The sequence below is a fragment of the Rhea pennata genome, chromosome 27 (assembly GCF_028389875.1).
Source record: "Rhea pennata isolate bPtePen1 chromosome 27, bPtePen1.pri, whole genome shotgun sequence".
In the NCBI taxonomy this organism is placed as follows: Eukaryota; Metazoa; Chordata; class Aves; order Rheiformes; family Rheidae; genus Rhea; species Rhea pennata.
Window position 1 is genome coordinate 509,759 of NC_084689.1, and position 27,229 is coordinate 536,987.

The 27,229-nt window shown below is 39.9% G+C and overlaps 1 protein-coding gene across 2 annotated transcripts; it reads right to left on the reverse strand.

The window, feature by feature from the left end:
* Window positions 1-1,170: 1,170 nt before the first annotated feature.
* Window positions 1,171-26,893, reverse strand: LOC134151708 (uncharacterized protein KIAA1958-like). 2 transcript variants are annotated; one of them, XM_062596503.1, is made up of 6 exons: window positions 26,774-26,893; window positions 26,612-26,668; window positions 22,327-22,423; window positions 8,791-8,875; window positions 6,770-7,964; window positions 1,171-2,751 (listed from the first exon to the last, which is right to left on the reverse strand). In XM_062596503.1, exons 4-6 carry the CDS (start codon window positions 8,791-8,793, stop codon window positions 1,904-1,906), a joined length of 2,046 nt encoding a protein of 681 aa, XP_062452487.1. In that variant the 5' UTR covers window positions 8,794-8,875; window positions 22,327-22,423; window positions 26,612-26,668; window positions 26,774-26,893; the 3' UTR covers window positions 1,171-1,903. The 2 variants fall into 2 exon arrangements, with proteins under 2 accessions (XP_062452487.1, XP_062452486.1); XM_062596502.1 differs by lacking the exon at window positions 26,612-26,668.
* Window positions 26,894-27,229: the final 336 nt, after the last annotated feature.

Below are 27,229 nucleotides of genomic sequence, written 5' to 3' on the forward strand. Positions count from 1 at the left end.
AAGAGGTGCATAAGTATCTTTAGCATACAGAATGCTACTGAAATTCTATTTTCGTTTACAACCCCCCTTTGGCAAAGTATCTGAGCACTGTGCATGATGTGAAAGCCCCATATGTGGTCCAGTCCTTTAATCTCAGGCCTGGGAAGAGAACGAAGTGTTTGGGAAAGGAGAGCTGGGGACGTGTGTATTGCAGCGAGCTCCTACTGACCAGGAAAGGGTGGAGGGCACCTTGGAGCACCTGGAGCAAATGGTGAAGCCTGTGAGGCTTGTTTTGCTGGGTGAAGACAGATTTCTTATTTCTGGAAAGTCTGCTCTCTGCAGCTTGCAACAGCGTGTTAGGGGGAAGGCAGTCTTTGGCTGTTGGCTTTTTTGTTTGCTTTGTGTATTTTCTTGTAGCAAGCCAGAGAACCAAGAGGTGCCCAGCTGATTGCAAAAGGGTTAAGTGTATTCTGCTGACTAACTGCATCACCTAATTTTTAAGTTAGCTGCTTCCCAAGGCAAGAGAGGCTTTGGAGTGTGGACCAAATAGACCAGCAGAGAGGAAAGAAAAATCTGATCTGATTATTTTCTTGTTTTACTTAGGATGAGTAAAGCCAAATGCTGTGGGAAAGAGGTTTGCTCCGGTTTTCAGCGTATTTACAAACAGCCTGGCAAAGAGCTACACCTGCTTCGAGCTTGGCAGTTGCTTTCTGGCTCAAGCATTAAAGGTCTGCAGAGTCCTTCAGCTATGCTCTTGCAGTAATAATGCAGTGTGTGTATGACAACATGAGGATGGCTGGAAGATACACTCTGAGCATTTGGGGAGGTTTTTTTATGGTTCTTTAAACATTTATATGTTATTTGGTGCTATTAAATGTTGCTTGAACAGAGCCACCTCTGGCACACAGTTTAGGCCACAAAGACCTCATGAAGAAACCACGAATGCGGGCTCTGTGAAATTGCAAGTTGCCCAATTCCTACACGGGTGAGCTCTATAGCGGACAAGAATGTCAACTTGTATCAGGAGAAAAAAGTGCAAGAAGTGAATAAACTGGTATTTGGGGAAACTGTTAATTAGTAGGTCGGGGTTACTGACTTCATCTTTTTAGAACAGAAAAACAGTACTAAGCAAAACTTTGTTTTATTAGGAAATGTCAACAATTCCATCCAACAACTTGACTGGACTGTAAGAAAATATATTGACTGAATAGTACTTGAATAGTTGAAAATAGTTAACTGCACCTACCAAAGCATATTTATGTAGCTATATTTAGTACTCGGGAGGAAACAGTTATTATAAAATTTTCCAACACTGTCAGCCATTTTTTAAATAACTTTCAAAAACACTATCACAACTACTTAAACCTAAAAATCTTTCACTAAGAAAAATGACATAAATCTTGTTGAAAGCATTCCCATTAGCTATGCATTAGCAACTGTTAAACACCGTTAGTATTTCATAGTCCTCCTTCCATCCCAGAACTAAAGCGTGTTACTTATCTTTTTATGATAGACTGTTATACTATAAACTAATGCAGTTTACAATAGTGTCAGCTCCCCTCAAAATGAATACAGCTTAAACTCTTAGCCGAGTTATTCAACTACCTCCCTCTCCATGTTAACACTAGCTTTTTTATAATCTCATGAATACAGTAGAATATTAGTTTGTGTTACATATGAGAATCTTAGATTTCACATTTGTATTCCATTTATGGAATTATCAATTCCATTTAATAGAAAGAATAAGAGAAGTTTTTGACTTAACCTGAAAACTAAGATTATACAAATTTATAGATGACTTCATGTTCTTACACAAAAACAGATGAGAAGGATGTTCTCTCAACCTAAACGACATATTGCCACATAAACCTTTCAAAGACTACTTTAAAACATACAAAAAGTGGCAAAGTAGAAATTAATACATTCATTTCTTGGACTTTTTTTCAGTTCCTTTGACTTGCTGGATAATAACTTTCATGATCTTTTCCATTTTGGCTTTTGTCAGCGATTTTCTACAGTACCATATCTGGTCCCACACAGAACACAGAGGTTTGGGAGATAGATAAAGTGGATCATGGTCATGAAGCATATCCAGTGGCCTCCTTTTAGCATACTCTTTATAGTCTCGGATCGGACAGTTATCTGGATTATCAGGTTTGGCAAAGACACGTGCAGTTGATTTCCCTGTATTTTCCTCTGTGTCAAGCTCATCCTTCCATTCTAAGTATTCCAATCCCTCCTCATTCTTTTTTAACACAAGCTGTCCCCAGTACAGATTATGACTCTGATTATGCGTATTTGCTCCAAAACCCCTAATGATATTTATGAGCATGAGATGCAAAAAGCCTTCGGGGTGCATGTGACTTAATATCCCCTTTTTATGAAGACTTTCCACATCTTTATCTGTCAGCTTCTCCAAAATATGCCAATCTCTCTCTCTCTCTTTTTGTGTTAGATGCTGACACTTTTTTTTTAAGGCTTCTTGGGAGGCTCTGAATTCCAGCCCTCTAACCACATTATACTCATACTTGTGATCCTTGAGGTATCTGTCTATACTGCTCTGAAAGAAGTATAAAGAGCTGGCAGAAAACTCTGCACCATTCTGCTTCTTTGCATTACTGTAGAACGAGGCTAGGTAATTATCGAGGTCTTCAGGCGGCAGGATAAAGATCTCACGCGTTTCAGAAGGGAAATGTAAAACCAACCAGTCTCTGAACATTTTTATGTCGCCAGCGTTACGGCTTCTCTTATTCTCCCACTTCCTCAACACATCTAAAAGACAAGACACAGCTTTGTGGATAGCAAGAACTAACAAGGGAATTCATGAAATATAAAGAGATGTAGAGTAATGTTCACCTTCCTTTTAAAAAAAATCAGAGATGATGGGACTTTCGTGTACCCCTCCCTTTAATGTTTTGATTTGTGCTCTCAGCAAGCAAGTCCATACCACTTGATCACTTTGCAGTCAACTTTTCCTTGGGGAAAGGATTGCATCCTTAGTTATTCTTTCTTACTTGACTGGTGTACCTGCATACTACCATGTAGATACAGAATTCAAAAAGAAAGAACATTTTAAATTTAATAGGAAGAGAATTAGCTCTCACCACTCAATGGAATTGTGGAATTCGCAATGTGGAAAGCATCAGTGCAAATTTTGTGGACCTTCTAAGACAGTAAAATGAGACTGGAAACGGTGGTTTTAATAGGTGGTATGTCTTCATATTGGCAAGGGACTGATTTTGGAACTGATTATTAGGGTGTGCTTGTATGACCACGCTCATGGGACTAGTCACATAACCAAGAGCGGTAGTATTGCGCCTGAAATGGTGGCTGTGAAGCTCAAGCAACTCAAAATGGACTTGATATGCTTTCATCAACTTGCAACTATTCTATCATGCATTTTATAGATGAACAGTGACTCTGTTGCCCAATTTTGGTCTGTTAAAATAGATGGGAGTTGGCCTTTACATAGATCTTGTGATCTGACTGTAGTAAGCAATATCCATTTTAGATGTTCAAAGTGGTACAAAACATTATGTAAAATATATTTAAAAGTGTTCTCCTTCACAAAAACATATTCAGGGCAGGAGAGCTCTTGTGTGAAATAACGACATTAACTAAAAGTTAACTCCAGGAGTGGAGAGTGAGGAAGAACAAAAAGATGCATAAAGATATACTTCTAAAAAGAACTGCAAGGATTTCAGTTGCATTTCTTTCTTAGGTTGCTATGGCAATACCACATCTACCTAGTTCCATGCAGTATTTGGAAATTAATTCTTTAGATTACTAAAAAAGCTTCATCTGCTTGCCTGTGATTTCTTCCCCCCTTCTTCCCCCCCGCCTCCCACAAGGGTTACGGAGAGGTCTATGGAAAAGGGTTCTAAAGCTAATATCTAGAAATTTCCATTTTTTGCAATGAATTATTTTGTACATGTTTAGTTGCTATATTAAAACATTGTAGCTGGACTGAGATGCATTACACATTTCTGCATTGCTTTGGGGGATCATTTATTTTGATATTGACTGGGCTCTGTGAAGAGATGAATGTCTTGCAAATCAATACATGCAGAAGCCTCACATGAGCCATAAACTATTTAAAGCAGAAATAGCTATTATGCACTTGCTTCTCATAATATATGTTCTCAACTAAAGAAATAGAATAATAATATCTTAAAAAAAAAAAAAAAAAAAAAAAAAGCTGTTCTGTATAGTTCTGACTATGTATGAAATACCATGTCTGTAACATTGAGTCTATTCAGGAACACCAATGGTGCCTTAAGAGTACATTCTTTATGTTTTAGACAAATGCTATAATACTATTTCAGTACTCTGTTTTCTCTTGGAAGAACACTGTCCAGTCCTCTGCAATGCAAAACCATGCAGTAGGCTGTTGATCTTCTCTGGCAAGCATAACAAACTCCTCAAAGGACACCTCTCCTCGCACAAAATCCCTTCTCTCGCCACCCTCTATCCACATTCAGGACAACGGCGCATGCAGGCTTTCACCTTCTCTCAACCCTAACCCTAACCCTAACCCTAACCCTAGCCCTAGCACATTTTTCAACGACGTGGCTCGGATGGAGACCCCACCTCTGCTCCACACCACAAACTTCTCACAGGGCAGCTCGCTTGGCACCAAACGACTTCTCTGCACAGCCCCTACACACCCCAATGCCAACAGCGCCTCCAGCTTATCTCCTTCTCTTCATCCTAACCCTACCCCTAACACCTTGGCCAGGCCAGCCTCGCACACAGACCCCCACCTCTGCCACGCACAACTAACTCCTCACAGGACACCTCTCCTCGCACAAAATCCCTTCTCTCGCCACCCTCTATCCACATTCATAACACATCTTCTTTAATGTCATGGCTAGTTGTTTTATGTATTGCTATCACAGTAAAGATGTGTTTGTCATTAGGTGGTAACAGTGCTTGTTCTAGACTGGATATTTTTCCTTAAAGTTGTTAGGAAAGCTGTAGAGCTTCTGTTACGAAGGCTATGCAATGTACTAAGTAATGTCCAAAGCTGGCATTCTGTGGCAAGCACCAAGCCTTGGGGACTATGCATCCACTTTAAATCTGAGAAACAAATTTTTTGTAAATACCTATCTGAATGTAGATTCCTTTGCTCTTACAGACGCCTAAACCTCTTGGTCTGTGTGTTGGCACAGGACTACCTGTTCAGTCCCGCACCACAGACAAGTGTCTACTGTACTGGGACAGGCATTGGGGAAGCCTGCAGCCCTATCCTGCAGCTGGAGAAGGTGCCCTTGGGGATGCAGCCTGTCGGCAAGCAGGGCCAGAGGGCAGTGCCACAGCAGACCTCCATCCTGAGCTCCCCGTGTGGCCATGTGCACGCTGTTGACTGGCACAGGCTAAGCTGCTGAGCCATGCGTGGCAGAAAGGATTGCAAATAGGACAGCAGGCCATGGGGCTGGACAGTGAATGCGAGTACAGAGCAGGTTTTAGGGAATATGAAATAGGGGATTCTCATACTGAGTGCGTAGAAGAGAGACTTATGCTCTTGGGGGTTGTTTCTCAGTTAGGTAGAGTAAAGGCATCAAGCCACTGGATGGAAAAGAAATACTCTTTGAATTAAATTACCCAAATTTGCCTCTATATTTACACCTAGGTACTAACAGACAAAAAAAAAAAAAAAAAAAAAAAAAAAAAAAAAAAGCATAAAACTGACTAGACAGCAGTTTACTCGGTATTAATGTGAAATACTACCTGCAGGCATGTAAATCTTTATAGATGTAAACTTTGTGGCTCTATTAGAGCATCTTTAAAAATCTGAACATTTGTGTTTTATTTGAGGTGTTTAATCACTAAATTAAAACAATATACCTGGCATTAGGGCTCCAGCACATTAGAGACATCCATCCTAAAACATGCTTATTTATTAAATGAACTAAATCAATTTCATTGATGGTTTCCCCAGTATTTGCAAAAGACTAGCATAATTTTGATAATGTCCACACACCGTGTCAGCCATTCCCTATTGCAGAGAGAGTATCTCTTTGTAACAGGATTTAAAACTGCCGCAAGTTAGGCATCTAAAGGCTTCATCAAAGAGCATATTCTTACGATACTGAATTCTTTAAAATGTGCTCTGTACATGATTTAACCTTGGTACTGAAAGATCCCCAGTAAGCAGTACACCTTACAAGTAAACGTTCAATTAGAACACTCCCCCATTCCTCCTTGGAATTTAAGGACAGAATACAGGAAAGTCTTAAAATTCTTGAAAGTATTACAGCAATTTTTTAGGTCATCTAATTTAACATGCAGGATTGAAACTTTGGTCCCATTGCAATCTCTGGGATTTTTGTCATGAACATCAATGAAACCAGAGTTTCGTCCAAAATTTCTGTTTCGTGGTTTTAAAAGTCACTTTCTTCCCCCCACCCACCCTTTAGACCTGAGTTCACATCTCTGGCTCCAGTTTTTCACAGGACTCTTGCTTAAGTACAACCAACGTACAGTGATATAAAATGAAAGACCAAAATATTCAAACTGAGTAGTTAAAGCTGAGCCACTGCTCGAGAAACATCTGGGTACCTCAGTTAATGGCATTAGCTATTGAAATGCTGATTGCTTAAGATAGGAACCTTTTAGTCCCTTTTAGTAGAAACAGTGTGCTCCAAATAAGATCCATTTATTCAGAGGCTACAATACAGATTTTGGCAGCTATATGAAATTGTCTTTCTTTAGTATTTTGGAAAAGCAATTATTAAAATGTACCCCCACCCCCACAAACCCTTCCAGAATTAAAACTGGACTATCTTACTTTTGTCTGAAGACACAGGTGGATGGTCTGAATTCTTGCTCTCTGGACTCAGTGAGGCTGAAACATGAGGTGTGTGCTGAGATCCTAATAGCTTACTCTCCTGAATAGGGATTTCAGCAAAGTTCCTAATTAAGCTTATTTCTGATGTGCCACGCTCAGGAGAGCTTAGTTGGAGTTGCTGCTGGACATCTACAGTGGCTTCAAACTCAAAGAATGTCACAGAAGCAGGTGACTCTTGTTGGGTCTTTGCTTCAACATCGGAGATGGGACCTGATTTGAAATGTTCTTTAGATATTGCTGACCCAGAGGAATTCCTTGCTTTAGAACTTTCATCTTTGGAATCTGCAGGATTAAGAGGAAGTAACTTCCAGTTGCTTTCCAGGCTCTTTTGATTGATGTCTTCTAAAGTCTGCTGTAAGCAAGGAGTTAGCGGTAGCTTCTCAGAGGGGGCAGAGCCAGATGCGTGGGTGGCTGTCTGCGTGTTAATTGCTGTCTTCCAATTGCAATGCATTTGCAATTCTGCCTCAGCAGTTGCTCCTTTAATTTGTGATTCTGAAAGAATATTCCAGTTGCTTCTGTGTACTTGGTTTTCTGCATCCGATACAACCTGTTCTTCATCAGAGATGATTTGCAGATCTTCACTGCTTTCTAGCTTCATCTTATGTAGGTCAGTTTTGACTTCACCATCAGGTACTGGGAAATGCTGCTCTGCTACAGAGCCTGATCTCATGGATTTACTGTCTTTTCGAGTGATTAGCCCTCTCTCATTTTTTCTGAGTCTTGGTGCATCATCTATTATGTAAACTGTGTCTTCTTTCCGCTGAGTGACCCCTGGAGATCTGCTACCTGACCCTGTGGTAACAGAAGATGGGGTTGCCTTGAACCTCTTTTCATCTAAATTAGGTTCCCCTGATGAAGTCTCATAGGATATAGACCTCTTTCTCTCTTCTACAGCTTCCTTCTCTTCTCTGCTTCTCAAGCATAACTTTCCACAAGGCCAGTGATATGCATGTCCAACTCCACATATCCACAGAACAGAATTATCCTTGCTAGGATGACCCATGTTCTGCACATTTTCCAAGGTTGGGATTTGATTACATATAGTTCCATGAGTGTGGGCCCAAGTCACAAGATTGGAGAGATCCATGCAAACTGAACTGACATCACTGTACCTTCTGTCACCAACATTCTCATTCTGCAAAAATATGTTGGAAATGACTCAGGTGAAAGAGGATATGCATAAAATGGCAGTCCTGGTGACTGTTTCCAGTCCCATCTCAAGAGACTGATAATTCTAAATCGATGATTCTTCCAATGATTCTTTTCAAAACAACTTGTTCATTCTTTAAAAAAAAATAAAAATAAAGAATTTTTGTCTGCTTTAAAGACCTAGAGGGTAATTTGTGGGCATGGTTCTGGAATGATGAATTTATAATACATATTAATGCAATTTAGCATACCTGTGGACTCTAAGTTGTTATACCTAAAGCAGAACCACAGCAGCTGTTTACACGTGTATGTCTTCTAAGCTCACAGCAAAATTTAGATTAACACTGTCATTGAATTGCTTAGGCAGTTACCATAGCTCAGCTGATGGAGGTTAACTTGCATTTTAATGCAGTGTTTTGTTTGCAGATTTGAGGCCTATGATCTGAACAAAGCTGTACCTGTGGCCAATTCTGTACTCACTTATGTAAAGTAACAATGGAAAGTGTCAAGAACCTCTGCATCAGCTCCTCAGTCTCCCACCTTCCCACACCCTATATGGTTGATATTTCCTTCATCTGTCAAAACGGTAGCTCTAGTTACAACAAAGGGAAATCCGACATTAGAAGAAGAAATCTGTGGGATGCTTTTCAGAAACTGAAAAATGAACCTTGCATCCACATACATAAAACAAACTTGTAAAAAAAAGTCTACAATATTCTCATACTATAATTGATCTGTTAGAAAACATTGTCTATGGTATTCTTTATGCTATAGAAAAATAGTACAGAAGAGCAGTATAAAAGAATACTCACCATGCTGCTGTTTTCTGTCTCACTGAATGTGCTTTCAAGTGGAGTTCAGTGACTGAATACTCCGTCTTTCTTTCTCTCTTAGAACCTAAAATAATCATCATACATCTGTGTGTAAAAATACACATATATATTTTAATTTGGCTAGCATATGCAGCCAAATTTTTCAATACTCAGTCTACAATGAATGCTGCTGCAAAACATGTGACTTTACTAGTGTGAGCAATCCTGTTGAGCTCGAAAGGATTATATACAGAAAATATTACTTGTGTAAATATTTGCAGGATTACAGCATACCAATCAAAGTTGAAACAAAATACAAATTTTGAAAATAGTCTAGGTTTTAGAATTCTATCCTAGATGTTCCTTTGCAGCATGGAACTTCTAACACAGACTGCTATTAGCAAACTTTAATTCCCTGGATGGAGTAAACTGCAGAAACAGAAATACCAGAAATAGTGAAGCAAGTTGAGATTCTAACATTATTTAACTTCTAAACATCAAAAAAGAAGAATTTCCTAATTGAAGTATTTTCTGCAAATGTAGTTCATATTTACCAGATACTTAAATCTGAAATTCTTCTGTCTGTTTTGAAAATGTAAATGTAGTAGTGTAGAAGGCCATCATAATGTCTGTATGATAGAGAAGAGCAATTGGTCACATAACTTAGTGTCAACTTATATGTTGCAAAAGAGCCAAAAAGCCTCATAATGCCTTATATGACTGATGCTGCATGCATTTACAGTTCGTAACGGCAGTCTTTGCTCCAGGCATCTTAGGCTATTATTAATTAAAAGTTTTGCATTCAGTGGCGGTCAAAGATGCCAGGCAGAAAACCCTGAACACAGGCATCCAGTTTAAACTGTTTTTGTGAGCAGTGCTGGCCTAAACCTGGCACTGCTTCCTGGTGAGAACCAGCTGTGTTTGCTTTGAAGGTAAGCACACACATTGCAGGCAGCCCGACACACAGCAACCACGCACTCTTGCTCGGTTCATGTGCTCAAGACCCTGGGGCTCGTGTGTCGTGCTCCACACGCTCCCCTTCTCTGAGCAAGCTGCGGAACATGGGAGAAGCCCATTCCAGCTGACAGATGCAGGGCTCCTCTGTAATCTGTGAATATGATGTTTGTCTGCAGAATTTTATTTCATAGGCATGTTAGTTGAACTAAGGGAAAGCCTGTCAGTGCACAGGCAGGAAAGACTACTGTACTCCAGACAGCCTTTTGCCTGCCAGTGTCGAGACCCACAGCTGGTGCCGTTAGTGCCCCACCTCCAGCCCTTGCACACTTTTAGCAATCCGTGTGGGGCAGCAGGGTGAGAAGGGGCTCCGGGGGAGCGGCTGGCCATGGAGCAGCCCGTGCAGGGGCCATGCCTTGGTGAGGCAGGTGCCTGGACAGGTGGACGCCTGGCCGTGTGCGCTGCTGGCTCAGCACCGCTCGTGGCAGCGCAGCCTTCCAGGGGAGACCTGCACCCAGCCTGAGAGGAGGCTGGAGCGGGTGGCCGAGCCCCCAGGGCCTGCCGGCGCCCGCGTCCCTTGGCCTGCTCTTTGAGATCGCTCCGTCTAAGATGTCTCAATGGTGCAGGGGAAGATGTTCGTTTTGTGATAGAGCCCTGTCCTCTAGGAGCAGGGTTGAGACCAACCAAATCCAAATTAAAAACAGTGATCATAAAACTACTTCTTGGCCAAATTCCTACACTGATGAACTCTCTGGAAGTGTGTTTATACAAGACCTACTCTATCAATCCAAAACTTCCAGAGACAGACACACTGCAAAATAACTGAGCTATGAAACTCTAAGGCTCCAGCCAGCACGGTATTTACACACATCCTTAATTTAAAATGAATGCTTAAATCTGCTGATGGCAAAGTTAAACATGCTTCACATGATAAAAAGCCTAAGTGAGTAAGCATGCAAAATCTCTGGGCAAAAATTTAACTGTTCCAAGCAGGAAGAACAAGTAACAGTCATCAAAGGGGTGTGGACTTCCAAGCTGCCTAGCATGAGGGAGTCTGTCTTCTGAATGAATGATGCAGGGGTAAAATCTACAGTGCAAATACCTCTGGACAATTAATGACTTTTCAGCAATTAGGCAAAGCACAATCCTAAGTGGAAAGGAAAAAACAAAAGCAAAATATACAAGAAAATCTCTCTCTACCTTCAGGAGACAGGTCAGGGCACTAAATGTTCCTTTCCAGAGAAAATCACAGGTCAAATTCTCTCTCACCAAGTCAGTTTTACTTTCCAATGGAGAATGAATACTAGTCATGAGAACTGCCGGGGGGGGGGGGGGGAGGTTGCTGCATGTCAACAAAGCCCTGAAAAACCCTTCTGCTCTTACGTAGTATACTAGCATCTCTCTGTATGTTCCTTTTTATGACTTTCTAATGATAGTACAGATAATTTTAGTCTAGAGTGCTTTGCATGTTTTGCATATACTAGCTTGCTAAATACACACAAAGCTAGGATTTTCAAAGAATTTTCTCACTGAAATGCTCTGCTTCCTTCAAAAAATCCCTCCTAAAATGTTTTAGGGAAAAAAAATGTTTAAGATGAGTTTTAAAGCTGAAAATGCATGATCTACTGCAGGATCTACTATCACCATGATCTCATTCCTGATGAATCACAGAAAACAGGGCTGGAAGTCACCTCAAACAGCCATCTGGGCTGTCCTCACTCCCTACAGCAGAATTAGCTCTACCTAAGCCTCTCCTGAGAGATGTCTAACTTGCCTCCAAAAATTTTCAAGGGAAGAGAACTCAACCTCCTGAGGCAACCTATTCCCACGCCTTGCTGTGCTTAGCTTTAAAAAGCTGGACCAAAACTTATGGGAGAACTGTTGTTCCTTTTTGAAGTTGGTGAGTTTTATCTCTGAGTTCAAAATGAGTAATTTCTCCCTGTTGGGCTGGTCTGCCTGGACAAATGAAAAGAAACTTACAGTTGGCACTTATAGTTAGTGTGGGAAAAGGGTAACAGAAACAGAAACGGAAGCTTCGCATGGTCATAAGGCCATGAAATTATTGACTTGGCAGATGGACTCCTTGATTTCTATTACAGTCATCTTTAAATGGAATGCTTTTATCTCTCTTTATCTCTGAGCACATGTCTTCCTTTTCCTGATCTCTTCTAAAAAGCCCTTTTCTTTTGATATTTAGTTCCAAATAAAAACTCTGGTAATTAGCTAACTCTTCAGCCCAGTTCTGCTCTCGTATTTACATCAGTTGAGGGTATATCCAAAGAAACTGTCAAATTGAATGGATTTGGATTTACACTGTGGCAACTGAGTGAAAAAAATAAATATTTATTTAGCTATTGAGGTTGAATTGGCATACTTCTCTGATCTTCAGCTGATAAAAATCCATCTTGATCACTACCACAATGCTACACGCATCCAACAAAGATAGGATCTATGTGGGGTATGTGTGTGTGGAGGTTTGGGGGTTTTGTTTTGTTCTGTTTTTTTCAAATTTATGTCTGATTCAGTATCTGCGTGACTGTGAATGATGCAGCATTTTAATTATCTTTCCAGCAGAGACTCCCATCTGATAATAGACACAGTGTATGCAGGACCATTGTGCAGAAAAACAGGACATTCCAAAGCTGTATGGCAAATGTTTTCTTTAAAAAAAGGAATTCAGTGCACTAATATAACCTATAGTTAAATGAACTTCATGCTCAGCAGAGGAAGAAGGTAAATCCTTACAGTTACAAGGTTTTGCTTTCTCACATCTACATAATAAACTTTCAAAATGTCATCACAATATATGCTTGTTTTGCATCTGTATTCAAGAAAATGTGACCAAGTAGCTTTAAGGTCTACTCCATTTCAATGGAGCTCTTAAAACTCAGAAGTGACGAAAATAATTGAAGTGCTTCGTCTTTTTTGAGACTTTTCTGTGTCTAGTTTGAGCACCTGAGAAAAAACATGTTCAGCACTTCCCGAAAATGGTTCTTTTGAAAGGTCTGTCCCAAACATATCTGGAATCACCTGAAAATGTAAACATCTGAATTTTACTCTTTTACATTTAGATGAACTCAATTTATCATCTGTGGTATGCTGAGGTTCTTTGAAACCCTCTGTGAGGTACACAGACTTATGCAAGCAGGATAACTAAATAAAGAAACTAATTGAACAGACACTGAAAGCCCTTTAACCGCTTTGTTCCTTTCCCCCACCCCATAATAGCCCTGACTACCTTTCTCTTAAGACTTACATCGTCTGTTTCACAGATTAGAAATTCAAGAGGCAGCACAATGCAAGTAAATATGAGAGCTTTGGCTTTTCAACTCTAGATAAGACAGTGCAGGAAACTGGAACAATCCTGGTAGGAAAACAACAGGATACAGAACAACAGCACTTAAACTTGACTCCCGCCCCCTTCCCCCAGCATGAATTGTTTGCTCCTGCTCGTTTGGGAAACACGTACTGGAGGTGGAGGGACACGGGACAGCTGGAAAATTTACATATAAGAGGGGGTGTTTTGCTAGAGAGCTGCCAGAAATTAAGTGAAGGACACTGATAGAAGAATGTGGTGTCTGGGGCAGGAATGGGATGAGCTGTGCTTAAAAACATTATGGTTATAAGCAAGTACAGAGCTGAGAGCAAGATCAGAAGCAGCCCATGTCTACTTCAATTTTGGCCAATGGCCAAAAAATCATTGAGCTTGTCCCACTACTTCTTAGCAAGGGCCTTTGGGATGGATTAATCATTTCCCAGCACATTGGTTTTTCCTGTTCTCTGCAATGTTTCTCTCTCCTCCCCCTTCCTCTATGCCAGAGGCTTCTCAGCATCCTTCCAGCTCCATTCCTGCTCCATGACCTCCTTTCAACAGCAGCTTCTGCTTTACTTGCAGAAATACCATCCCCAAGATACGTTCTGTATTTGCTACAGGGTGGCATTCCTACAGTTTGAGAAATGCTCCTACAAACTACTGTCCAGTACCGTCTGATGGAGGGCAGGTTCTAACTGCATGTATTGGCTCTGAGCAAGCGAGGAGCAACTGCTGTTATTTGTAGTAACTACATTCCTTAAACAAGGTTTCATATTTTGGTCCAAAGAACTGGACACAATTCTTTTCATCTGAGTTCTGATAATCTCCTCTCTTGAGGGCCTACATTACAGAGTTGCTGTCCTTGTAACACAATGGTGAGCTCCACAGCAAGTCTTCTTAAGAAAGAGCTAATAAAAGCCTGCAGCCAGCTGGCAGAGAATTGCCTTGTCCACCAGACTGTAATCTGCCACTAAAAGCAGATGTAGTAAAGGAAAAAATAATTTAAAAACATTAAGTGCAATAAGTAGATCCAAATATTTTATTTCACTGAGAAGAAACGGGAATGCTGAAATTAGTAGGCAAATCTATGACCTGGACAGAAAATTCTACAATGCAGATAATTGTTACTTATCCTGTTAATGCTTCCATATGTGAGCAACTTGACAGTTATAACTGGTTCCACAAGGGGAGAATGGGCCACTATTTTTCACAGCAATTCTATATACAGGCTGTTTTATTTTTTCCATGGATCCTTCTTTTTTTTCAGTCCTGCACTATAGACAAGCATGTGATTGTATCTGCACAGAACTGACTGTAGGAACTTACTTTTGTTCCCAACAGCCACTTGTATTAAAATGATTTTCACTTAAGAAATGGAAGAGGTTATCTGTTGGCAAGAAGGCATTTGTAGGAGTGTTTCCTACTCTTCTAATTGCTTGTGTCACTATTTGTGACATTTTTCATCCAGCATAAGCTTCTCCAGTCATGTGGTAACATTCTCTTTTACTATAACTTTTAATTTAATTAAAGAACAGAATTATGTCAATGTGGATAATTCTCCCCCCCCCCCTTTTTTTTTTTTTTTTTTTGAAATCTTGCACCTGGGGGCTTGGGCTCACAATACCAGGATCTGAAGCTGCAGCAGCCTCTCCTGTACAGAGATTAAAGTCTGGGAAGCCAAACCTTGCTAGAGATCCCCCCAGGCGATCCTTTGCCTGGTTCCCAGCAGAGGGTGCTCGGCAGCCAGCAATGCAGGGCTGCAGCTGCAGATTCCAGGCATGTCCAGCCTCGCACCGAGCATTTCATTTCCTTTGTGTGGGCTGGGGTGACTGGCTGAAAACACTGTCTACACACTTTTCCCACCCCCACGACCCCCATCTGCTTTCCTTGTCGGGCCTACGCCAAAGCCCTAGCCCTGACCCCAGCTCTGATGCTGAATAAATATTACTATTAATGGATGAGTCAAGGTTTTGTTAAATTTACATTTAGGGTGACAACACTATCCCAATGCACTTTCTTATTGCTGCCAATGAACTTTTGCACCTGGTGCACCACAGAAAGAAAACAGTAAAAATGTAATGCAAAACTCTTATTGTGTATTTATCAACCTCTCAACATGCCAACTTTGTAGGCAACTTGCTATCTTATTGCTAAAAATACAGTGCCATGCAAACTGACTGATAATGTTGCCTTACTAAGTACAAAAACTTCTCATTTACAGTCCTTGGAGCAGGGATAAGGGGTGTTATCGTATCTTCAGTTCTTTTACTTTCTGTCCAGTTCAGAGGATTTTTTTTATATCAAGTATGAAAAATCTCATTTGGGAGTTCTCTAAAGGGAAGTTGCAAATCTTTTTATTTTATTAAGAAGTGTTTATTTAATTTTTATATATTTCTGAGCAACCTTTTAAAGTTTAAAATCACAAATCATTTTTTTCTAACAACTTACAGCATTGTTTATTTCATTTTATTTTAGTATGCTGGAGGAAGTATGATCAAATGTTTAGAACAGTGACCTATGAGTTGAGGCCTAGTACCTATTTCATTTTGTTTGATCTTAGGCAAAACACTCTTCCTCCATTCTGCATCATGCTTTACCTGTCTGCAAACTGGAGGTAACACCCTACTTCATAAAACAATCTGGATGAAGTATTGTAGAAATTTGTTATTAAATATTTGTAGTGTAGCTGTGACTTGTAATTAGACCTAATTGTTCACAATGAGACATAGTAACCTACTTTTTATAATGTAGATCAATTTTAACTACTAACGCCTCAACTCATTCCGTGGCTAAAAGATTTTACTTTTTTAAAATGCACTTAAAATCTGTGGTGACTCAGTATGGGGGTGTGTGTGAAGAAGTCAGTCTTGCTAGCAGCAGACAAGGAGCAAACAATCATATATAGATCTTGAGTGTTTATGAAGGTTTACTGAAAACTGTGATGGCTCCTGGAGGTAGAAGAAATAACTTTGTTGGCACATAAGGAGCTTTCAGAGGAGGGAAGTTCCCTCTGCGTCACAGTATTTCTTAGTTTTTACTGGGGGCTCAAAGGCAGATGCAGATGCCCAAGCTGGCACGGGGAGAGCACAGGGAAGTGCAGCACTCATGTAAAAGAAAGGTTGTTGTCCTTTAAAAACCAAATGGGATCAAGCAGCACCCAGGTATTTGGCTGCATGCAAATTCATCACTCCACAATATCTGGCAGTGCTGACAGGACACTTGTGAGCCTTGCAGGCCTACAACCTTTGGAACCTTTGTTACTATAGATTTTCTACGATTGTCCTTGCTTTGAAGGGCCACCTTCTCCCCCACCTCCTCCAACATCACTCAGGATGCTTTAGGAAGCCTCCCATGGAGCACAGCAGTCTATGGGAGGAGTACAAGAATCTCACTATTGCCTAGAAGACAGGGTAGCCCAAAGGGGGAGAGAGCGGTACCAATTATTTGGAAAAGCGATCTTAAAGCAACTTGAAGATCCTTTGTGTAGGATGGAATCAATAAGCAGAAGGTTCTCTACACTGAGAGCTCAAGTCTTCAGTCAATTTATACCGGTTCTAAGTGACACGCTTGGAGCAGTGTCATTACTGGGAGAGGCACCAGTAAGAGGCAGTGGCTCCCAGCTTCTGTCCTCCCACTTTTGAGTTCTGAGCTCAGCAGGAGCAGAGAGCCCCTGCTCACAGATGGAAAACACCACAGATGGATGGCATGCTGCCTCTTGGAGAGGCAGCAAAACCCAGTGCTGGCACACCTAACCACTAATTTGGAAAGAAAAATACAGTCTGGCATAGTACCTGTAAAAGTTTGCCAACCCTTGTCTGACAGTAGTGATAACACACTTTCTAAACTGTGAGCAAGAGCAAATAATTAAGCCCACTCTACAGATTCAAGCAAAATTTGAGCAAATGGGTGGGTTTAGATCTGGAGTTCTCTGTTGACAATCCTTGAGCACAAAAACGCACTTCTGAAAATACACTTTAGAAACTTTTCCAAGCCCACACCACAAACCCAACTGTCTCTTACTGGATCTTTCAGCATGTGTTCTCAGATGACTAAGGCATCAGTGAATACTTCTTAGAAAATCACCTAGGCTGCTGGCTCACTAAAGCCTAAATGGGTACCTCAGAATAACTATTTGTGTATGGCCAAGCTTTTTGGAACGTAGGCCTAGTTATTAGATGACTGGGTTACAGCCACAGCTGTGCTGTTCTGTTTACATAAAATCCTTTTTGGCTTTTGGTTACCACATGTGTACTTAAGTCCTCATGACAGAACTTTAGTCCTCATGACAGAACTTAGAGGGAAGAATCTTGCTAGCTGGCTTCTAATTGTTGCAGGAGTAACTGGTCAACTTGGAGTATAAAATTAAATAATTAAATATCTTCTTCTCAGTAAAAGAAGCATTCATTTAATATTCATTTCTAAGTCCTGACCTTAAAGCAAGGAAATTTAGCTAGAGATGCCCCTCTGAATTAAATGCAGCTCCATAAGATGAATGTTGCAGTTCCTTAAAATTATCCTATTGGTTTTAGATATGTGTTTGTAATATATGCATTGTAGGAAGTCAGTCAGTGACAGATCTCCAACATTTAAGATGTGCCACTGGTTTTGTCCTTTCTAAATAGCTAGATCATTAGGAATCTTCTCGTACAATGCGGATGCTATCTTTTAATAAGAACAAAGTGTATTAAATGGTATTTAGAAATTGTATATTGCACATGCAGACCAGGTATATGTGCATAAAATTTACAGTTCTGCAAACAAGTAGTCTTTGGTGTCTCTGTTTTTTGGCATGCATAGCAAGTCCTTATGGCTGACATGAAGTACCTCTGGCATATTGCTCTCTGTCATGTTTACTCTGCATTTGCTGCCCTGGTATCTGAGCATCTTACCAAATTAAATATTAAACATTCTAAAGGATATTATGTTTCTTTTGTTCCTTTGGCAGTTGAGATCTTGAGTGTTCTCAATTCTCCCTGGCTTTCACATTTTGAAGGTTCATGCCTTAATGTTCTTTTAATGATTTATTTAATACTTTAGAGTTGGGATTGCTTACTACATGCTTATTTCTGTTAGACAGAAAACTAGTGTGCAATCTATTAGACAAGGAGATAGTAATTTAATGAGCAGACACTTACTAATCAGCATCCAGACCCTAAATCACAAAGATGAGAAGTATTCTGGGGAAGAGGTGGAAGGGCTAAGCAGCGGTGGTTGGTTTGACAGGAAGCCACATTTATTCTTAGTATCAAGAGCCATACCAAACTGCTGCTGATCACAGTGACGTTTTCTAGCATTAGGTAAGTGGGAGCACTCATTTTCAGGGGCCAGCTGGAAATATATAAATGAAAAATGTGGTCAATATCTGTATTAAAACACCAGTTCTAGGACATGAGATCTAGACCATTGTATATGTTCATACACTACCATCTAGTTTGATCAAATAAGAGAAATGATTGCTTTAACAGAGTTTGAAACCAGACTGTTGCATTTCTGAACACTTTCACCATCTGAAACATAAGCAAGACTTCATACCACAAAAGAAAGAAACTCTTAGCTTTGCGAGCAAAGCCTCCCTGCACTATTTCCATTACATAACATCCTTCAGGAACATATGGGCCAGCAAACAGAAGACGTCCGCTGCATAATTATGGCACTGACAAACCAATTGAACCTCAGCAGCTGCCACTGGGGAGATTTCATTCATTCCCAGTATTGCCTTTTAAACTTAAGTGGCACTGGAACAAACACATCTTTGATCCAAGTAGGAAATCATTTAGAGCTTTGTGTTTAATAGAGCTGAAGCCCTGGGAAAATGATGTCTTTATTAGCCTGTATGACAATGTGGGCCTCATGGCAGGCACACAGAGATTTGATGTTGCAGTCCCATTACTTTTTCAGATGTATTTGGACATATTTGTTCTTGAATTGATTTGGAAAGAAGGTCTTTAATTCAGCAGTGCTGCCGTAGCACCTATGAAGTGTGTGCATGTCATCATAAAGTATTCAGGAGGGGGAAGAGGGAGCACAATCCTGGCAGTTCCAAAATAGAGCTGGTATGGCTCTGCATTTCTGTCCTTGTGCTACTTAACGCCCTTTGGGGGTCACTTGTTCCTCCCTTATCTTTATAGGAGATTTGCAGCAAAATTAAATAAGCCTTTGCAAGATTGCAACACTGAACTTACTGAGAAAGTATTAAGAGTAATAAAAAATTCAGTAATGATTCATGGAAAGTAGTCACCAGAACTTTGTATTTCATTCATTGCAGTAGTTAATTGATTTTGATTTGGGAGTATGGTTAAAAAAAAGCTCTGTGTTTTCTTCCTGAAAAGATACAGTATACTTGTGTGTGTGTGTGTGTGTGTGTGTGTGTGTGTGTTTTTTTTTTTTTTTTTTTTTTTTTTTTTTTTTTTTAATATTCCCCGGGATCCTTCAGAAACTGCTTAAATGCTTCATTTCTTAAAAGCTTGCTTTACAAATGTAGATGACCAGGTACCCAGCCAAACCACCTTTCCATTTAATACACTGGTGGATGTAATTGTAAACCTATCTATCTGAGTATTACTCTTAGTTAAAAACAGCTATATCAACTGAGAATGGAAGTTAGCTCTCACACAGCTGAATCTGACATGCTTACAGTAAAGCAAGTTAGCAGCTTGCAGACATATCCATCTAAAGGAGAATTTCTAGGTGCTCTGCATGTGTACCTCCATCTCTTTTACCGTTCCTTTTTTTCATTTAAATGAACTGTGCTTAGACTATGAAATTCCCGTCTGGAGTCATCTAGCATCTGTGTAATACCATTTAAATAGCAGATGCAATGGGAGACAGTCTGACGACAGAGGACATAGGTGATGAGCTAGCATTTCAGTGAACAATACCTCAGTCTGACAGGTGAGTGATGGAAAACCTTCAGAAATAATGTATGAGTTTCAGACTCCCCAGCCACATTAGCCTTTTACAGTGCTGCTCACCTGGTAGCTGCTGTTTCATTTACTATTGATCTATTTTACAATGTCAGCTTCACTGCTGGAAGAATTAGTATAATGCAGCAGTAACAGACTTGGGAAAACTAGGTTATTGGTGGGTTTTTGACAAAAGCAGGCTCTTGGGCTTCCAGTTTCTGTGAGTTACATAGAAATCTCAAGGTTCTAGCATGAATGAGATCTCTTTTAAAACGTGCCTAATATGCTATCAAGACCCCCTAAGCAGTTTATCAGAGAACTAGAGGCACCATCATTAGAGTGTAATAAAATAAAATCATTTGGGGGAAATGAAAAGGCATTTTAGTCCATTTCTGAGCAGATCTGCAGCACAGGAACGTGACTGAACAGCACTAAACTTTCATTGTAAAAATGCTTTGGAATAAAGAAATTTAGAACTACAACTATACAAAAGACAACAGAACGAGAAATTATGTTTATTTCCCTGCCCTAGGATAGCATGTGGAGATGTGCTTGTGAGGATGGCTGTTTGTATAAATAAATGTTCATTCTTGGCAGTGGAATGCAAACTATGCTGAAGGGCTGGAAACAGACCACTTTGTAAAGCTGAGGCCAGAGTAAGGGAAAGATGAAGTGAGGTTGTGGGGAGGAAGTTCACATTCATTTTTAGTAACTTGGAGAGTTTCTCAAGCATGTTTGACATTTTTAATTATGCTATGTAGAGCCTATTCCAAGGACAAAAGGAGTCAGGATTACAGGGTAAAAAATTACGAAATTTCATAGCCAGCTAGGGGTTGTGTTGCTTGTGGATCTGGAGACTTTGCTGAAGTGCGGAATCATCCTTCATACTTTCTAGACAAATGGAATTTGAATGTCTTGCAAAATCTTCAGCTAGATCAAGAGACTCAGATCCTGTCTTGCAAGCTTTTACTAACAGCCTATTTTCTGATAGCCCAAATTAGGAAGTAAGGAGATTAGTTTGAATGGTTGCTATTCGTCCAGGCTTTCCTGCAAGGCTTCCTGAGAGACTAGGAAACAATCTTACAACATGTTTATATCAATAATCTTAGACTCTGTAACTTTACAATGGAAAATAAAACTGAAATTTCTCCTGCAGAATATGATCAGTCCCCCAATATCAAATCACAGAGTCATGGCCTGATTGTTTTCCATGCTCAGAACATTCCAAACTGTGACTATAACATCTCATTTCATGGGTATACCAATGAAAAAGAGCTTAGGGCACCTCTTTACCCACCTTCCTTTCTGAAAAATGTGCAAAAAAAATCTGTATTTTAGTTTTTGTGTCAGGTCGTATACATATATGGCACTGTGCTACATATGGCACTGGAATGGCAGGAGTTTCCCATTTATTGCTGAGCAGAAATGTTATCGATAAATCATAAGGAAGTGGTTTTGGAGACACACCTGTTCTACTTGTCTTAGAGACCATGCTTCATGTGCTAATAAAAGGGCTGCTACTGGCACTTTTAAAATGAGCATAGTTCAATAGGGACTATTGCATTCTCTTTGAGATAATGGAAACTCACAGAGGAGGTATCCAGCTTTTGGGCATGAATAAATCATTAAGGGTATGAATTATTCAGTGATCATCCCCACAGCATGTGCTACATTCAGACTCAAGAGGCAGTATCTCTGTCGTGTGGGTTTGCTTCCCAAACACTATGGATATATGACAGGCTAATTAATCTAAATATTCAAATGAAATGATGTCAATAGGAATTAAAAGAATAATTTCAGAAATAACAGCAAAAAAAAGCTGATTGGAAGAGTTGAGACACTTCAGGCTGGCATTACAATGGTCAACCAAGGACAATCTTGTTACGCGGTGCATTTGTTGAAGCAAGCTGTCTACAAGAGTTAGAATCAACATACGAAGAAATAACAGCTCAGGAAATTGGAAACACAGGTTGGAGAAAAGCTGAAATTATGGGCATAGAATCAATACAGAAACTTATATAAAGTGCTAGTAACTTCTAACAAAACAAAACAAAAACCCTATATGGATACTACCTTTATTACTCAAATGCCAATATACAACCTTTACAGCCCTTATTAGGTAATTCAAAATTACTCTGCTTAGATATGTGTTATAACATTAGTGTATTTGTCCGGTGGTACTTCCAATATTTTATTTTTATGCGCTGAAATGGGTTGCATTAAGATAAGAATTTGTTTCCAATGACTGGCAGGATGGCATTACTAAAAATGTATCTCTGGAATTATTTTAATTCCACATTGAGAAATCACACAGCCCATCACCCAGGTCATCAGGGGATGCAGGATCTCCGAACAGCACATACTGACCGTTTGTTACCTTAGAAGGCTGCAGTGAAGAGTTTCACTTCTGATGTAAATTGGAAGGGGTATGATCAAACCATAGGTTAATCCACTCCAACATGCACTGCAAGAAAAAAAAGAAAGAAAGAAAGAAAAGTTCTGTATTGAGTAGCCAGGAAATGGCTCGTTCATCCTTGACAGGAAATGAGTCACCCAGAAGTATCCGCGAGGAGCAGTGAAGGCAGGGAAATTCTGAAATAACATGTACTGATAACAACTGAATAACACATACAGACAAGTCTCTCATTTTGAAACAGACTATGAAGATGGAAAGAAACAAAACATGAGCTTTCATGATTATACTTACCATTTTAAATTTATATAGCTACTGAAGTGCAAAATAATGGATCTAGTTTGAAAGTCCTAGTAAAAAGTGAAGTCAGACTATATCATAGCAACACTAATAAAAGTTTCAAGTGCCGGACTTGCAGGTACAATGCTATTCAATCTTTTCCCTAAAAGGGGGACCTCAGGTTGCTCTGGTGGCACAGCTATCATAAAACTCCAGTTTAGAGAACTCATAAGCTGGTTATAAACATTTACTTCTAGCTAATACTAAAGGTGTATTAAGTTCAAATCAAAAACAATTTATGAATTATCTATTAGTTAACTTTTTGCTGACAAATTATTATGAATCAATAGAAAATACACTCCACTTGCTAATTATATACACTGCTTCTAAACCTACAAATCTACAGCTAAGAAATGAGCCTTTCACAAGCAGTGAAACTAATATAGCCAGCTTTCCAATGAAGCTCTTTGTACTCACACCTCCCCCTCCAATAACCACGTAAGCTTATGTAGCTTTTGACTTCTATCCCTGTGTTACCTGTGGTCTCTCTCTCTTCATCTTCCTTTAAATATGAGCTGAATAAGCAGATACCTGTGCTGTCAACTTTTGAGCCATGTGTGAATCAACTAGCTGATCACTACCCACATGCTGTTTTTTGTTGGAGTGATAAATCCAGCAGTGAGTTTGCTTCTTCTCTGCTAGCTCTAAACTAACCATTTCCAGAGCTGTGATGTGGCATCATGAATGATGCACAAAAGAATGTTCTGGCATCCTAAGATGTTGCTAAAGCTGCAAGTACTGCTTTAAACAAAACAGCCTTGTTAATTGTAGGTGGTTTAAAATGAATAAATGCAACAGAAAGAAGCAAAAATATTTGAATACCTCCACCCCAAATTTTGGGGGGGGTTATAGATAGAAGCAAAGTTACATATGTTAGAGTTTCCTGGTTTGGGACATTGCAGGGTACTGTAAAAAATGTGTCTGTGTGGGAGGGAAAGGTGCAGAGAGAAAAAGTTTTGTCATTAAAAACAACATCTAAGACATATCATTAAGCACAGTAGTACATGTTCTTGAACAGAGGCCATATATTTGGAGGGTGCTTTTTTCAGTTCACTGATAGAAGTAGAGAATGGAATAGGAAGGAGAAAGGGAAGGTGGCTAGTTTGCAAAGGAGTATAGTTACACAGAAAAGTAAATATAGTACAGCTTGAGAGCTATTTTAAAAATACAAAGGAAAAAAAAGTCAGGAAAGGATCTTTTCGTTTCATAGTTTTCTTTTTTTCCTTGCATGCTAAATTAATTCAGGGAGATAACACAGGCAGGAAGGACTTAAGAAAAACCTGGGTGTGTCCTGCAAAGGCCCTTCTAGCAACATGTGAGTAACCAGAGCTTGGAGGAGGGTGGGACCATTTTGCTGGATTGTGCAAAAGAAGCTGATTCATATTTTTTCCCCTTCTCCCTCCTCCTTTTTTTCACGTGACCATTTTCTATTTTTTTCTTTCAAAACAAAAAAAAAAACAAAAAAAAAAGACTTACATAGGTGGGTCTTCTCCCAGTTGTTTTTTTCATATAAATTATTATTTTGTTTATAAATGCATTTTCCTATTTTCCTAGAGAAACACTGTACATTACCCAGCAGTATCTTTATTCAGACTGCTAGCATTTTGTCTGAATAGATGCTAAAAATTCTGTTAAATATTACAGGAAGACATCTGATAAAATGTTGCACAATCAGCATTTCTGCTTGAACTACGGAAAATCTGAGTGAACTTGCATGAACCTTTAAAGAGTCTTTTAAGTTACACTACAACTGCACAGGAGTTAGTTTGAAAAGTAGTAATTCTTTCATGGCATCCACCTGTGTTTGTTTTTCCAAAGATATCTGAAAAACAGTTGGGATTTCTGCACACACAATAAGCTAATTTCAATTGCCACTACCAAGTTAGATGTCATTTTTACTAGTGAGTAGTATGTAGCATTAATAATTTTTTTTCAAAGTCCTCGCATCATGTTGAGAGTATGTTTCTTTTCAAGTAGACAAAAATGTCCCATATAAAAAAAAAAGTGGTGGGGGGAGAGGGGGTCCTGTCTCTGTACTATCCTCTATTAAGGAAGGATTTCTGACTAACAGTATTTAAAAAAGAAGATGAAGTGAAACACCTCCATGGGATATATAGCTTAAAACAGGCATGGTTCAAGAAACTGGCTTGTGAGATGGGAGTTAAATTGCTGCTCTGCTTTGGTCAGGTCACTTTCTGTATCTCAGCAACTCTGAAGTGAATCACATAATCCCATCATTTTCCCATTCTTTGTCCATCTCATGTGTTTCCAAGTTCTAAAACTCTTATCTATGGGAAACCCTGAGCTTCCTTTTATGTGCAGTACCTACTAAAATAACTTTGATTTCAGATGGGGCCTTTAGTTGTCTGTAGCAGAAGGTAAGAACGTATCTTTTCTCATTTTTAAACTTCACTCCTGGAACAAGGGCTACATGGCTGGGGAATCTAATAAAACAATGTGGAAATTAGCAGCTAGCAGCTCTTGCTGAGATCCAAGCTCACTCTTGCATTTCACAAAGGGTGACAAGAGTGAGGCATTAACTTGACATCCAGTCGAGGCCTTCAAAATATCCAACCATCACCCCTCTCTTGGAGAAAATGAGACCTTTGGCCACAAGAACCAACACAGTAATTCTTGTTTGGGAGAAAATTGCAGCTGTTTTCACTTAAAAACAAAGCAAAAATTTTTTTTCTGTATTTATGTCTATTGTATGCTTCAGAAAGAGATGAGATTATACAATGCATGTCTGTACCTGTCAAAGTTACCTGACATTAAGTAGAAACACTGCCCAAGGATAACCCTCCTAGTTTCATTTGCACTACATTTTTTAAATCTTCTTTTCTAAACCATCACAGATAGCCATTGAAACTGTAGTGTTGCAGCTCAGATGCTTCCATCAGTGGCACTGATCTATGTTAGTATTTGTTTACCACTAACAAAAGAGGCAGACTGACAGGAGTGTAAAAATGTTAAGCTTTTACAAAAAATGTAAAAATCGAGTGCTGCTAAGGAGGTGCTATGGCTCTTCTCTATGGCAAGACCAGTGTTATGTTGCCTAGAAACTCTTATAGCAGGGTTGTAACTAATGAAGCTGGGATCAATGTGGATTGAACATCTGATATTTGATTCAGTGCTACACAAGGGATTTGCAGGGAGGTCTGGGACAATTAATTCTTGTGCTGCAGTCAATGGATAGGGTTATGACAAGTGAGGCAATGAAAATAAGTAATTGCTGGTAGAATTCCCAGTGAGCAAATATTGTCTATATATAAACAGAGTGATGCATCATTTTATCTATGGAAGCAAGCTGCTTTACAAAATGATGTTAATGGAAAAGACTCAAAAAATTACTGGTATATAATACGGTTGAATGGGATCTTTTCAGGGTCAGTCAGGATCCTGGTCCTTGTGTGCCTGTTCCTGTACTGGAACGAAATAAAAGCACAGCTAAAGCTTGCAGCGAAAACCAACCGGGCATAAGCTTCTCTCTCTCCTCCTGTATTTTTTTGGAGGGAGGACGGGACTTTCATCTAGTGACACAAGAACTCCTGTGGGTCTGACAATTATTTTTAAGGGAGCCACAGAAAGTATCTAACAAAACTAAGCCTGTTACAAGGAGTCTTATATTTAGTATAGATAGGCCCAAACCTGAAAAGGAAATCTTTTAGAGGTTTAAAAATCTCAAAATATAGGAAATCTTTGGATTTTAATGATCTCTTTGTAGAAATTAGATATACAGGTAAGTATGTGCAGTAAGAGTGAAATGAGTTAATCAACAAATCAGCGTGGACCACGAGATTGGGAAAGGTGTTGTTTTTGTCAGAAAACTGTGCCAGGACTGTAACTTAAGAAAAATATTATCCTGATGCCTGAGCAGAGCAGGTAAGCGTTGTGTCTTACCTCAAAAGTTCCCCCTTTCTCTCAGCCACTACGTAATCTTTATCCTTAGAACACTAGCTGAAAATAAACAGATTTTATACTGTATTTTAAATAAAACGTGTAAATGTTTTCTAACTGCATTTAAAAAAAAATTCCACAGACTGACGGCGCTAAATTACCAACCTAACTTCGGCGTGGAGCGTGTTCTGCCCTTACTCAAGATGACTACGGCTACTAGCGCGCGTGCCCCGCTGCCCGTAGTTAGTATGGCTGCCGCGGTGGCCGCTGGGCTGCTCCTGCAGGCGGGAGAGACCTTGCGGGGTCCTCGCCCGCGCTGAGGATGACAACACAATGTGCACATTCGAACCCTTGCCCACATTCAAGATGGCTCCCAATCCGATTCTTCCATACCCTGCCCCCAATCAAGATGGTGGCCCAGTGTGGCATTTCGGCATCCTTCCCGCTCTCAAGATGGCTCCTCCCAGCCGTGTCCCGTCGCCTACCCAATCAGATCGCATGCCGAAGCCTTGCACTGCCCCTCATATCGCAAACAGCCAATAGGCTTCGCGAGAGACGGGAGGGCGCCAACCCTCGGAGGCGGGCCATCCCCTCCCCTGCCATCAAGATGACATCTTCGAT